Genomic DNA, 12,719 nt, shown 5'->3' on the forward strand with positions numbered 1-12,719 from the left:
ACCTGGTATTGAACAGTATCTGACCTGGTGTTGAACAGTATCTGACCTGGTGTTGAACAGTATGTGACCTGGTGTTGAACAGTATGTGACCTGGTGTTGAACAGTATGTGACCTGGTGTTGAACAGTATCTGACCTGGTGTTGAACAGTATCTGACCTGGCGTTGAACAGTATCTGACCTGGCGTTGAACAGTATCTGACCTGGCATTGAACAGTATCTGACCTGGTGTTTGACAGCTCTTTGAAGGTATATTTATGCCTTTGACATGTTTATTATTGATCTGCAAACAAAGGTACCAGGTACAAGAAGATGGTTGTGACGTTCCATACCTACGGACAATTGTTGAATGTCTGACCGATAAAGATGACTGTGATGTTCCATACCTACAGACAATTGTTGAATGTCTGACCAATAAAGATGGTTGTGATGTTCCATACCTACGGACAATTGTTGAATGTCTGACCGATAAAGATGATTGTGATGTTCCATACCTACAGACAATTGTTGAATGTCTGACCGATAAAGATGGTTGTGACATTCTATACCTATGGACAATTGTTGAATGTCTGACCGATAAAGATGATTGTGATGTTCCATACCTACGGACAATTGTTGAATGTCTGACCATGTTTTGGTGTCTGTTCCAGAATCATGGTGTTCCGTCTGTTTAATGAAGCGGGTCGGAGAGACCTATCAACCACGGCCAGGAAACCAGCCACACATTTCTACTGTCACGGCATTGCTTTGGTGATCCGGGCCATGGATGACCGAGTATTCGCTGGGTGTAATAACGGAAACTTAGTCATCTATGACCGAGATGCTGGTAAAATACTTACTGATACGATGTCAAGACATTTCACAGAAAATAGATACAGTGTAACACTGTGCTAATCTAGTATGTAGGGTTAACCTAAAGCTAATTGATTAATTGCTTGTTTCTTCACCAACAGCATAGTTTTTATGCGCCCGTCAAATTTGACGGGAGTTTTATGGTATGGCATCTTCTATCTGTCCAGCATAAACTTTTGCACGCTTTATGGGGCATACTTCTCAGAAATTATTGTAAAAGTTAGAACAATGTTGAAATACTTAAATTGATTTTCAGTAAAAATTCTTTATGATTTCAGCATAAATTCTTTATAATAATTTTCAGTATAAATTCTTTATAATAATTTTCAGTAAAAATTCTTTATAATAATTTTCAGTAAAAATTCTTTATTATGATTTTCAGCATAAATTCTTTATAATAATTTTCAGTATAAATTCTTTATAATGATTTTCAGCATAAATTCTTCATAATGATCTTCAGTATAAAATTGTATTGTACTAATGATGAAATGAGATGTTAATATATAATTAATACTTCCAGAAGGGAGATGGAACTTCCGTTCTCCTACTATAACGGTGATAGACAGTGTTCCAATCCGTAGCATCCTTGTGATGGAGGAGGAAGTGTGGCTGTCATGTCGGGATTATGTCTACATTATCCAGTACGAGGAGAACAATTACAGTGTAAGTAATTCTCTTTATCATTCGAGGATCTCTGGACCTCACATCAGAACCAAATACTCATTATTACCTAGTACAAATATTTATACCTGGCCTTTAGCTAACACCTTGGACGGGTGAATTCGCCCCATATGCTCTAGTGTAGCGACGCCAAAGTGAATCACTCCTCCACTATTTATCAGACTCAATTCCTCTTAAGTGTATCAATATTTTAATTTCTGTACTTGATCAGTATGGCACATGTTCGACAGTACAGCATGTCCCAAACCATACTAAGTTGTCATAATGTACATGCAAGATACCGTCATATCCAGAAACATCAATGAAATTGTATAAAGAAAGTCACATGTAGGTCATTTCTCAAGGTATTCAATATTTGTAATATATCATATTCTAGATTGGCTAGTGGAACTATTTTTGCCAAATTGTATTGAAATAATTATGTCCTCGCACTGTTTCAACATACAGTGGAACTTCGTTAACTCGAACTCGGATAACTCGAATGCCCCGCTTAACTCGAAGTACCTCGCCGGTCCCGGCCGAATTCTCTCTTTATCTTAGTAAAAAAAACTCGGAAAATTCGAATTCGGATAACTCGAAAAACTCGGTTAATACGAAGTAAAAATTTGGTCCCAACAATAAAAATCCTACTTGAAATGTTCGAATAACTCGAAGTATGATTTTCGTCGATCGGTGGCAAATGCCGACATTTTTTAAGAGCTAAATTCCGTTTGTAATACTGAACATATCGGCACTACTAACCTACATATCATTATAAGTGTTTCATAAATTCATAAAAGAAATTGTCGGCTGAATCTTATAACAACAAGTCTTGGTGATAAAAATTACTGCTTTACTTACATCAGGTAATTTCCCAAGGCGGTCGCCGATATCAGTACACACGATAGTCAACAACTCATCTACCCGTTCGCTCAAGCGGAACTAATCTCTGACACACCGGTAGATCTACCCGGCTGATGTTTTTACAGGTGTAGAAATGACGCAGTCACCGGCGCCTATTAACTCTTTAAACTGCTGAAACAATAGCGTAATTACTGCCGAGGTGTTCAGAGTACAACTGTAACGGTCAGTGCTGTCTATTAAATCGGATAAAACGCCAACTCAGTTACAGTAACATTTTATACGCACATGCGCAGCCCAACTTCCGGTGCTAATACACATGGAAATGGCGTGGTTATCAATAAAAAGTAAGTAGGTCGATCAAACAGTATTTTATACATGTGCAATGAAAGGTATTGGTTTTGTTACGTTTTGTATGCAATCTGTGTTAAACTTAAACGGTTATTTGTTTTGACATTAATAACTTGTTATTTTGTCGAATTCCGTTTTATCGTTTACCTTTTGCAAACATGACTTGCACATCAGATCGTTATTGAAGTGACTAAGTGAAAGAAACTTTATCGTGACTGTATATCGGCAAAACTACACCAAATTACAAGTGACATAACGAAACATTACATATATATTTACATGTATTGACCAGTCTTCACACTAAACTGATGAGCGACAGAGCGAAGTTATAATGATTATATAATGTTGACAAATATTGACCAAACTTTTCACCAAAAACAATAACTCGCTTAATTCGAACACTCGGATAACTCGAAGTTTTTTCGTGGTCCCGTCGACTTCGAGTTAACGAAGTTCCACTGTATAAGGATTTGCTACATTGGCATGCATGGAACCCAATCATAGCTCTGACGATGCCTGTCATAAAAATTTCCAATGTCTCGAGTTATGACATTGTAGCTAATTATCACCATAGTTGTCAGTCAATCTGTCAACATTTTATTTCAATTGAAAAACTTCTAAAATAATCCATCAGCACCCTCTTGTCAATTAAACTCAGATTTCATGCAATGTTTCCTCATAGTGAAAGTTTGTCCTTGAGATTACAGGTCATCAGGTCAAAGTTCAAGGTCACCATTACTATAAATAGCAAATTTGGTTCCATATGAGAGTCTATTCACAATCTTGTGATTTAGCCACATACATGTAGCCTACACATCGATTCCTGCTGAACTTGTGTTTCACAAGCATTTCTTCAATATTATATAGTGCATATGGTTTCCCAAACCAATTGTCCATGAAGTTTAGTGAAGAGACCCAAATAGTTTCTCCAGGAGATTTGTGTTCACTGTTTCAGGAGAAAGTGAGAATGAGCTCCAATGAAGGAGGATCGGAGATCAGTGAAATGGTCCGATCCGGAGTGGGATTGTGGGTATCTTACAAAGACCAGTCAAGAGTCTGTCTCTTTCACATCGAAACCAAGGAAAATCTCCAGGAGGTGAACGTGAAAGGTGCTGTGGAGAGGATGGTGTCAGGTAGGTGTCTCATAAACACAGGTGGTGAATACAAAGGGCATAGTGGAAAGGCTGGTGTCGGGTAGGTGTCACAGAAACACAGGAGGGGAACATAAAGGGCATAGTGGAAAGGCTGGTGTCGGGTAGGTGTCACAGAAACACAGGTGGTGAATACAAAGGGCATAGTGGAAAGGCTGGTGTTGGGTAGGTGTCACAGAAACACAGGTGGTGAATACAAAGGGCATAGTGGAAAGGCTGGTGTTGGGTAGGTGTCTTAGTAACACAGGAGGTAACATAAAGGGCATAGTGGAAAGGCTGGTGTCAGGTAGGTGTCACAGAAACACAGGTGGTGAATACAAAGGGCATAGTGGAAAGGCTGGTGTTGGGTAGGTGTCTTAGTAACACAGGAGGGGAACATAAAGGGCATAGTGGAAAGGCTGGTGTCGGGTAGGTGTCTTAGTAACACAGGAGGGGAAACATAAAGGGCACAGTGGAAAGGATGGTGTTGGGTAGGTGTCTTAGTAACACAGGAGGGCAACATAAAGGGCATAGTGGAAAGGCTGGTGTTGGGTAGGTGTCTCAGTAACACAGGAGGTAACATAAAGGGCACAGTGGAAAGGATGGTGTTGGGTAGGTGTCTTAGTAACACAGGAGGGCAACATAAAGGGCATAGTGGAAAGGATGGTGTTGGGTAGGTGTCTTAGTAACACAGGAGGGCAACATAAAGGGCATAGTGGAAAGGATGGTGTTGGGTAGGTGTCTCAGTAACACAGGAGGTAACATAAAGGGCACAGTGGAAAGGCTGGTGTTGGGTAGGTGTCTCAGTAACACAGGAGGTAACATAAAGGGCACAGTGGAAAGGATGGTGTTGGGTAGGTGTCTTAGTAACACAGGAGGGCAACATAAAGGGCATAGTGGAAAGGATTGTGTTGGGTAGGTGTCTTAGTAACACAGGAGGGCAACATAAAGGGCATAGTGGAAAGGCTGGTGTTGGGTAGGTGTCTTAGTAACACAGGAGGGGAACATAAAGGGCACAGTGGAAAGGATGGTGTTGGGTAGGTGTCTTAGTAACACAGGAGGTAACATAAAGGGCAGGGTGAAAAGTCTGGTGTCGCTTAGGTGTCTCGGTAACACATTGTTACGTAGTTATTTGAGTTCTACATGTCATAGATATGAGTCTTTAGAGGGCTCCAGCATGGAGTTATGCTATATGTTTTAAATGTTAGTCTGTCAAGGTTCCCAGGAATTTCTATACAGAGTTTGTTGTATGTTACAGGTTGTCCCACCTATGCTAAGGAGAAGTTGACGGACACCTGTATGGTAACGAGTCTGATGGCAAGCCGTGGTTACCTGTGGATCGGGACAAATGTAGGAATCATTCTGACAGTGTCTCTGCCCCGTCTGAAGGACGGAGTGCCTCGCTACTGGGACAAACCTTGGGTCTCCTGTCACGCCCACAACGGCCCTGTGAAACTGCTTATCCCTGTCTACTGTGATACTGTCAATCTCTGGCAGTTTGTTGACGGTGCCAATCATATGACAGGAAATGATTCTGGTGACAATAGTGACGTCACTAGTGAAAGAAGGAAATCTAGTTTATCTACAGAGCCCGAGGGTTCCGCTCACAAGGACAGTTTAGGAGTTCAAGTTCTACCTAATGAGAAAGAAGTACTTTTACCACAAAATGTCTCCCACAGGACCCTGCGCGGAGACGACACTGACAATTCATCCACTAAATCTCTGGGGCGATATATGAGACACCCGCAGAGTTCTCTACCATTCAGGAAAGAGCTACTGGAGACAGTCAAAAAGAAACGTATGGGTACAGTTAGGAACTCTAACCTTCTAGACAAGGTCGCCCCCGAGGATGAGGTCAGTTTGTACTACAGTGACCTTTTGACCTTTGATGAGGGGTCAGATTCCAGTAAGAGTTCTGACCTATCTGATAACATTAGTATAAAGGAATCGCCTGGTAAGTCAGGTGATGTGGGGGCTGTGATTGATGAGAGTAAAAGTCAAAATGATTTAAACGTACAAAAAATCCACAAGGAGTTAAAACCTAAAAAGTCATTTAGTTTACGAAAAACTCTATCAAAAGCCAAATCACCAAATGTGAGAACCTCACTATCGCTCAAACTTCCACCAGGGGACCACAATGGGCCGAGAATGAAGGCCATTAGTACGCTGTCTAAACGAAACTGTAATGCTGTGATTGTGATAAGCGGAGGAGATGGATATCTGGACTGGAAACGACCGCCGGTCGATCATCAAAAGGAATATCTCCGCAACGATGAATCTTCTCTGATGATGTGGATGTACAAATTCTAGAGAATGACATGTACTCCGTGTATTTCTGTAAAGGGACCTGTTGTCAATGTCACTACACTAATAACATATTGTAGTGTACAGTTTCATTGTTGTGGTTATTGACCAATGGGAGGAGGTGTATAGGAGTATCGAGGGGAAGATCGAATAGAAGTATCGAGGGGAAGATTGAATAGAAGTATCGAGGGGAAGATGGAATAGAAGTATCGAGGGGAAGATTGAATAGAAGTATCGAGGGGAAGATTGAATAGAAGTATCGAGGGGAAGATTGCATAGAAGTATCGAGGGGAAGATTGAATAGAAGTATCGAGGGGAAGATTGAATAGAAGTATCGAGGGGAAGATGGAATAGAAGTATCGAGGGGAAGATTGAATAGAAGTATCGAGGGGAAGATTGAATAGAAGTATCGAGGGGAAGATGGAATAGAAGTATCGAGGGGAAGATTGAATAGAAGTATCGAGGGGAAGATGGAATAGAAGTATCGAGGGGAAGATTGAATAGAAGTATCGAGGGGAAGATTGAATAGAAGTATCGAGGGGAAGATTGAATAGAAGTATCGAGGGAAAATTGAATAGAAGTATCGAGGGGAAAATTGAATAGAAGTATCAAGGGGAAGATCAAATAGAAGTATCGAGGGGAAGATTGAATAGAAGTATCGAGGGGAAGATTGCATAGAATTATCGAGGGGAAGATTGCATAGAATTATCGAGGGGAAGATTGCATAGAATTATCAGTTATCGAGGGGAAGATAGATATTACGAATGATAGGGCTATTGGGAATTAATGATTCGGTATCAAAAATTAAAAAAAAAAAAAGAAAAACCAGTTCTTTCTAGTCAAGCTGCAGTCACTTAGAGGGTAGGGTTATAAAATAAGTTACATTCAGATGTTAGGGTGATAAAATACTTTACAGGCACTCAGCTGTTGATTGGCTGAAAGTAAGTGTTGAGGTTAATTAGACATGACCCTTTACCACCCTCAGATAGATCTGTGTTTTAATCAGATTGAGAATGTACTGTAGTATACATGTAGAAGGTCCTGTGTGTTACTCCCGAGATACACGTCATCACAGGGTCCTGACATTAGCCCTGTAAAGAGATTTTTGTTATTCAGTCATTCTGGTACTAGAATATTGTGACTGTTATATAGATGTTACTGGTTGTTGTAAATCCCATGTTGTAAATCCAATATATATACTGTGTTTCCATGGTGACACAGGATGTTGTTGTACAATGTATATCTCCATGGTGACACAGGATGTTTTGTACAATGTATATCTCCATGGTGACACAATGATGCATATCCCTATAGATACAACCTGTGTGTGTTTCCATGGTGACACATGATGTTGTTATACAGTGTATATCTCCATGGTGACACAGGATGTTGTTATACAGTGTATATCCCTGTATATATAATCTTTGTATGTTTCTATGGTAACATCAGATGTTGTTATATCTCTATGTTGTTGTCTTCTGTTGCTAAGTATTACAGTTAGTTGTTATGTAATACTGTATTGTTGTCATGGTTACTGCTTCACCTTATCACTTGTTCCACAGATTTAAATAATTATATTTTAAATATGTTTCTGTATTCTTTTTCAATTGTGATATAGATATTTATATTATTCCATCACCAATGCATTCATTCAAAATCCAATATTTGTACTATTATATAACCAGCTGCTTTGAGATATTCAATGTACATGTAGTACTTAACGATATTGTGTAATTATATTAAATAAGGATATTGTGTAATTATAATGTTATATGAGAGAAAGAATGTTTCAAAAATTAAATGGCAACTAAGTGATTACTTAGGCTTATAAAGTCTTAGCTAGATAGGTAGACATTGTACAGTGGTATGTTTAGACAGGTAGACAGTGATATGTATAGACAGGTAGACATTGTACAGTGGTATGTATAGACAGGTAGACATTGGTATGTATAGACAGGTAGACAGTGGTATGTATACACAGGTAGACAGTGTACAGTGGTATGTATACACAGGTAGACAGGTAGACAGTGGTATGTATAGACAGGTAGACAGAGTACAGTGATACATACAGGGTCTACCTGAGTGGTATAACAGTGTACAGTTTTTACCTGAGTGGTATAACAGTGTACAGTGTCTACCTGAGTGGTATAACAGTGTAGTGGGTCTACCTGAGTGGTATTACAGTGTACAGGGTCTACCTGAGTGGTATAACAGTGTACAGGGTCTACCTGGGTGGTATAACAGTGTACAGGGTCTACCTGAGTGGTATAACAGTGTACAGGGTCTACCTTGGTGGTATAACTGTGTACAGGGTCTACCTGAGTGGTATTACAGTGTACAAGGTCTACCTGAGTGGTATAACAGTGTACAGGGTCTACCTGAGTGGTATTACAGTGTACAGGGTCTGCCTGGGTGGTATTACAGTGTACAGGGTCTACCTGAGTGGTATAACAGTATACAGGGTCTACCTGGGTGGTATAACTGTGTACAGGGTCTACCTGAGTGGTATAACAGTATACAGGGTCTACCTGAGTGGTATAACAGTGTACAGGGTCTACCTGAGTGGTATTACAGTGTACAGGGTCTACCTGGGTGGTATTACAGTGTACAGGGTCTACCTGAGTGGTATAACAGTATACAGGGTCTACCTGGGTGGTATAACTGTGTACAGGGTCTACCTGAGTGGTATAACAGTGTACAGGGTCTACCTGAGTGGTATAACTGTGTACAGGGTCTACCTGGGTGGTATAACTGTGTACAGGGTCTACCTGAGTGGTATAACAGTATACAGGGTCTACCTGGGTGGTATAACAGTGTACAGGGTCTACCTGGGTGGTATAACAGTGTACAGGGTCTACCTGAGTGGTATTACAGTGTACAGGGTCTACCTGGGTGGTATAACTGTGTACAGGGTCTACCTGAGTGGTATAACAGTGTACAGGGTCTACCTGAGTGGTATAACAGTGTACAGGGTCTACCTGAGTGGTATAACTGTGTACAGGGTCTACCTGAGTGGTATAACAGTGTACAGGGTCTACCTGGGTGGTATAACTGTGTACAGGGTCTACCTGAGTGGTATAACAGTGTACATGGTCTACCTGGGTGGTATAACTGTGTACAGGGTCTACCTGAGTGGTATAACAGTGTAGTGGGTGTACCTGAGTGGTATTACAGTGTACAGGGTCTACCTGGGTGGTATAACAGTGTACAGTGTCTACCTGAGTGGTATAACTGCGTACAGGGTCTACCTGGGTGGTATAACTGTGTACAGGGTCTACCTGGGTGGTATAACAGTGTACAGGGTCTACCTGAGTGGTGTAACAACGTACAGGGTCTACCTGGGTGGTATTACAGTGTACAGTGTCTACCTGGGTGGTATAACAATGTACAGGGTCTACCTGGGTGGTATAACAGTGTACAGGGTCTACCTGAGTGGTATAACTGTGTACAGGGTCTACCGGGGTGGTATAACTGTGTACAGTGTCTACCTGAGTGGTATTACAGTGTACAGGGTCTACCTGAGTGGTATAACAGTGTACAGGGTCTACCTGAGTGGTATTACAGTGTACAGGGTCTACCTGAGTGGTATAACAGTGTACAGTGTCTACCTGGGTGGTATAACTGTGTACAGGGTCTACCTGAGTGGTATAACCGTGTACAGGGTCTACCTGAGTGGTATAACTGCGTACAGGGTCTACCTTGGTGGTATAACTGTGTACAGGGTCTACCTGAGTGGTATTACAGTGTACAGGGTCTACCTGGGTGGTATAACAGTGTACAGGGTCTACCTGAGTGGTATTACAGTGTACAGGGTCTACCTGAGTGGTATTACAGTGTACAGGGTCTACCTGAGTGGTATAACAGTGTACAGTGTCTACCTGGGTGGTATAACTGTGTACAGGGTCTACCTGAGTGGTATAACAGTGTACAGGGTCTACCTGAGTGGTATTACAGTGTACAGGGTCTACCTGAGTGGTATTACAGTGTACAGGGTCTACCTGAGTGGTATAACAGTGTACAGGGTCTACCTGAGTGGTATAACTGTGTACAGGGTCGACCTGGGTGGTATTACAGTGTACAGGGTCTACCTGAGTGGTATTACAGTGTACAGGGTCTACCTGAGTGGTATTACAGTGTACAGGGTCTACCTGAGTGGTATAACAGTGTACAGGATCTACCTGGGTGGTATAACAACGTACAGGGTCTACCTGAGTGTTATTACAGTGTACAGGGTCTACCTGAGTGGTATTACACTGTACAGTGTCGACCTGAGTGGTATAACAGTGTACAGGGTCTACCTGAGTGGTATAACAGTGTACAGGGTCTACCTGGGTGGTATAACTGTGTACAGGGTCTACCTGAGTGGTATTACAGTGTAGTGTCTACCTTGGTGGTATTACAGTGTACAGGGTCTACCTGAGTGGTATTACAGTGTACAGGGTCTACCTGGGTGGTATAACTGTGTACAGTGTCTACCTGAGTGGTATAACAGTGTACAGGGTCTACCTGAGTGGTATAACATGGTACAGGGTCTACCTGAGTGGTATAACTGTGTACAGTGTCTACCTTGGTGGTATAACAGTGTACAGGGTCTACCTTGGTGGTATTACAGTGTACAGTGTTTACCTGGTTGGTATAACTGTGTACAGGGTCTACCTGGGTGGTATAACTGTGTACAGGGTCTACCTGGGTGGTATAACAGTGTACAGGGTCTACCTGGGTGGTATTACAGTGTACAGTGTTTACCTGAGTGGTATTACAGTGTACAGGGTCTACCTGATTGGTATAACAGTGTACAGGGTCTACCTGAGTGGTATTACAGTGTACAGTGTCTACCTGAGTGGTATTACAGTGTACAGGGTCTACCTGAGTGGTATAACAGTGTACAGGGTCTACCTGGGTTGTATAACAGTGTACAGGGTCTACCTGAGTGGTATAACAGTGTACAGGGCCTACCTGAGTGGTATAACTGTGTACAGGGTCTACCTTGGTGGTATAACAGTGTACAGGGTCTACCTGAGTGGTATAACAGTGTACAGGGTCTACCTGAGTGGTATAACAGTGTACAGGGTCTACCTGAGTGGTATAACAGTGTACAGGGTCTACCTGGGTGGTATAACTGTGTACAGGGTCTACCTGGGTGGTATAACAACGTACAGGGTCTACCTGAGTGGTATTACAGTGTACAGGGTCTACCTGGGTGGTATAACTGTGTACAGGGTCTACCTGAGTGGTATAACAGTGTACAGGGTCTACCTGGGTGGTATAACTGTGTACAGGGTCTACCTGAGTGGTATAACAGTGTACAGGGTCTACCTGAGTGGTATAACTGTGTACAGGGTCTACCTGAGGAATATTGATTGTTCTGGTGGTATCACAATGTTAAGTGCTGTCTGAAATAGAATATTGTTTTTATTATTCTAATTCATATATATATATAAATCTTTTGAACAATTGAACATTTTTTACTTCTTTTGACCTGATGAATTTGTATATAAACACTGATAGTATATTTATTTAACAGCTCTTTATAGATTGTTATTATAATGATATAAAGTTTATCTACTTGAACTTAGGGATATATTTTTGTTTTTATTTGAATAACTTTTTTCTAATACTGTTTTATGTTGATAGATTTATTAAATTATTAACTGAAGATTTGTTCCAATTATTATCTGGAAATAACATTTTTGTTGATGATCTTGCCCAGTAACTAGGTATGCTGTATCTATAAATAATCTTCAGTTTTCCCGATCCAACTCTTCAACAGAGAACAAGTTATTTGAGGAGACCTCAGGTTACTAGAGGATACCAACATTTGGTTGTTGTTGAGACGTGGTAGACAAAAGGGAGAGAACTCTAGATATGTTATGGTTAGGCATGCTAAGTGTTTAACTGTTTCTGTAATGCACAAGGTAGCATATCAAATAAGAAGCATTATGTAGTGATTTTACACCATGATGTACCACACAGTGTGTATGCTTGTATCTTATTTATGTGTAAAATGTATATAAGTGTGCAGCTAGTCAAATTAATTCAGCTTTTTAACCATGCAGTGTAATTAGCAGCTTGCCATTGTATTACAATTGTGTTGTTATAATGTATATAACAGTATACCATATTTATCCTGTAATAATACCATGGAGCTCAAATATAAACTGTAAGTCAATGTAAGGGGGCAGGCTTATTACATTGTCATAGCCTCTAAATCAATGTAAGAAGGTGGACTTATTACATCGTCATAGCATTTGAGTCAATGTCAGGGGGTGGGCTTATTACATTGTCATTGCCTCTAAGTCAATGTTAGAGTGTGGGTTTATTACATTGTCATCACATCTAAGTCAATTTTAGGGCCTTGGCTTATTGCAGGACAATGAAATGACATTTGATAGTTATTCTACAGAATAATAGTAAAGATATGAGTGGGCTGATTACTTAACATGGGCCCATTGCTGGATAAATACGGTACTGGTGTGTCATTATATGAATAGTTACCGGGTAATTCATTAACAGCAATATCATTGTAAAGACTTACAAGTCTTTTTATGTAGTTTATTAGACATT

General features: G+C 40.8%; 2 protein-coding genes across 2 annotated transcripts in view; one reads left to right on the forward strand and one right to left on the reverse strand.

Moving 5' to 3' along the window:
* Window positions 1-8,028, forward strand: part of LOC117344911 (rho guanine nucleotide exchange factor 10-like) — a 68,050-nt gene extending 60,022 nt beyond the window's left edge. Inside the window, exons 19-22 of the mRNA XM_033907794.1 lie at window positions 648-823; window positions 1,370-1,512; window positions 3,677-3,854; window positions 5,110-8,028. Of these exons, the coding sequence (XP_033763685.1) occupies window positions 648-823; window positions 1,370-1,512; window positions 3,677-3,854; window positions 5,110-6,161 (1,549 nt within the window). The 3' untranslated portion in view covers window positions 6,162-8,028. The remainder of the gene's footprint in view (window positions 1-647; window positions 824-1,369; window positions 1,513-3,676; window positions 3,855-5,109) is intronic.
* LOC117344912 (tensin-4-like) overlaps window positions 1-12,719 on the reverse strand; it is a 193,645-nt gene that overhangs the window by 5,967 nt on the left and 174,959 nt on the right. The window lies entirely within an intron of this gene.

Source organism: Pecten maximus, chromosome 16, assembly GCF_902652985.1.
Source record: "Pecten maximus chromosome 16, xPecMax1.1, whole genome shotgun sequence".
NCBI lineage: Eukaryota > Metazoa > Mollusca > Bivalvia > Pectinida > Pectinidae > Pecten > Pecten maximus.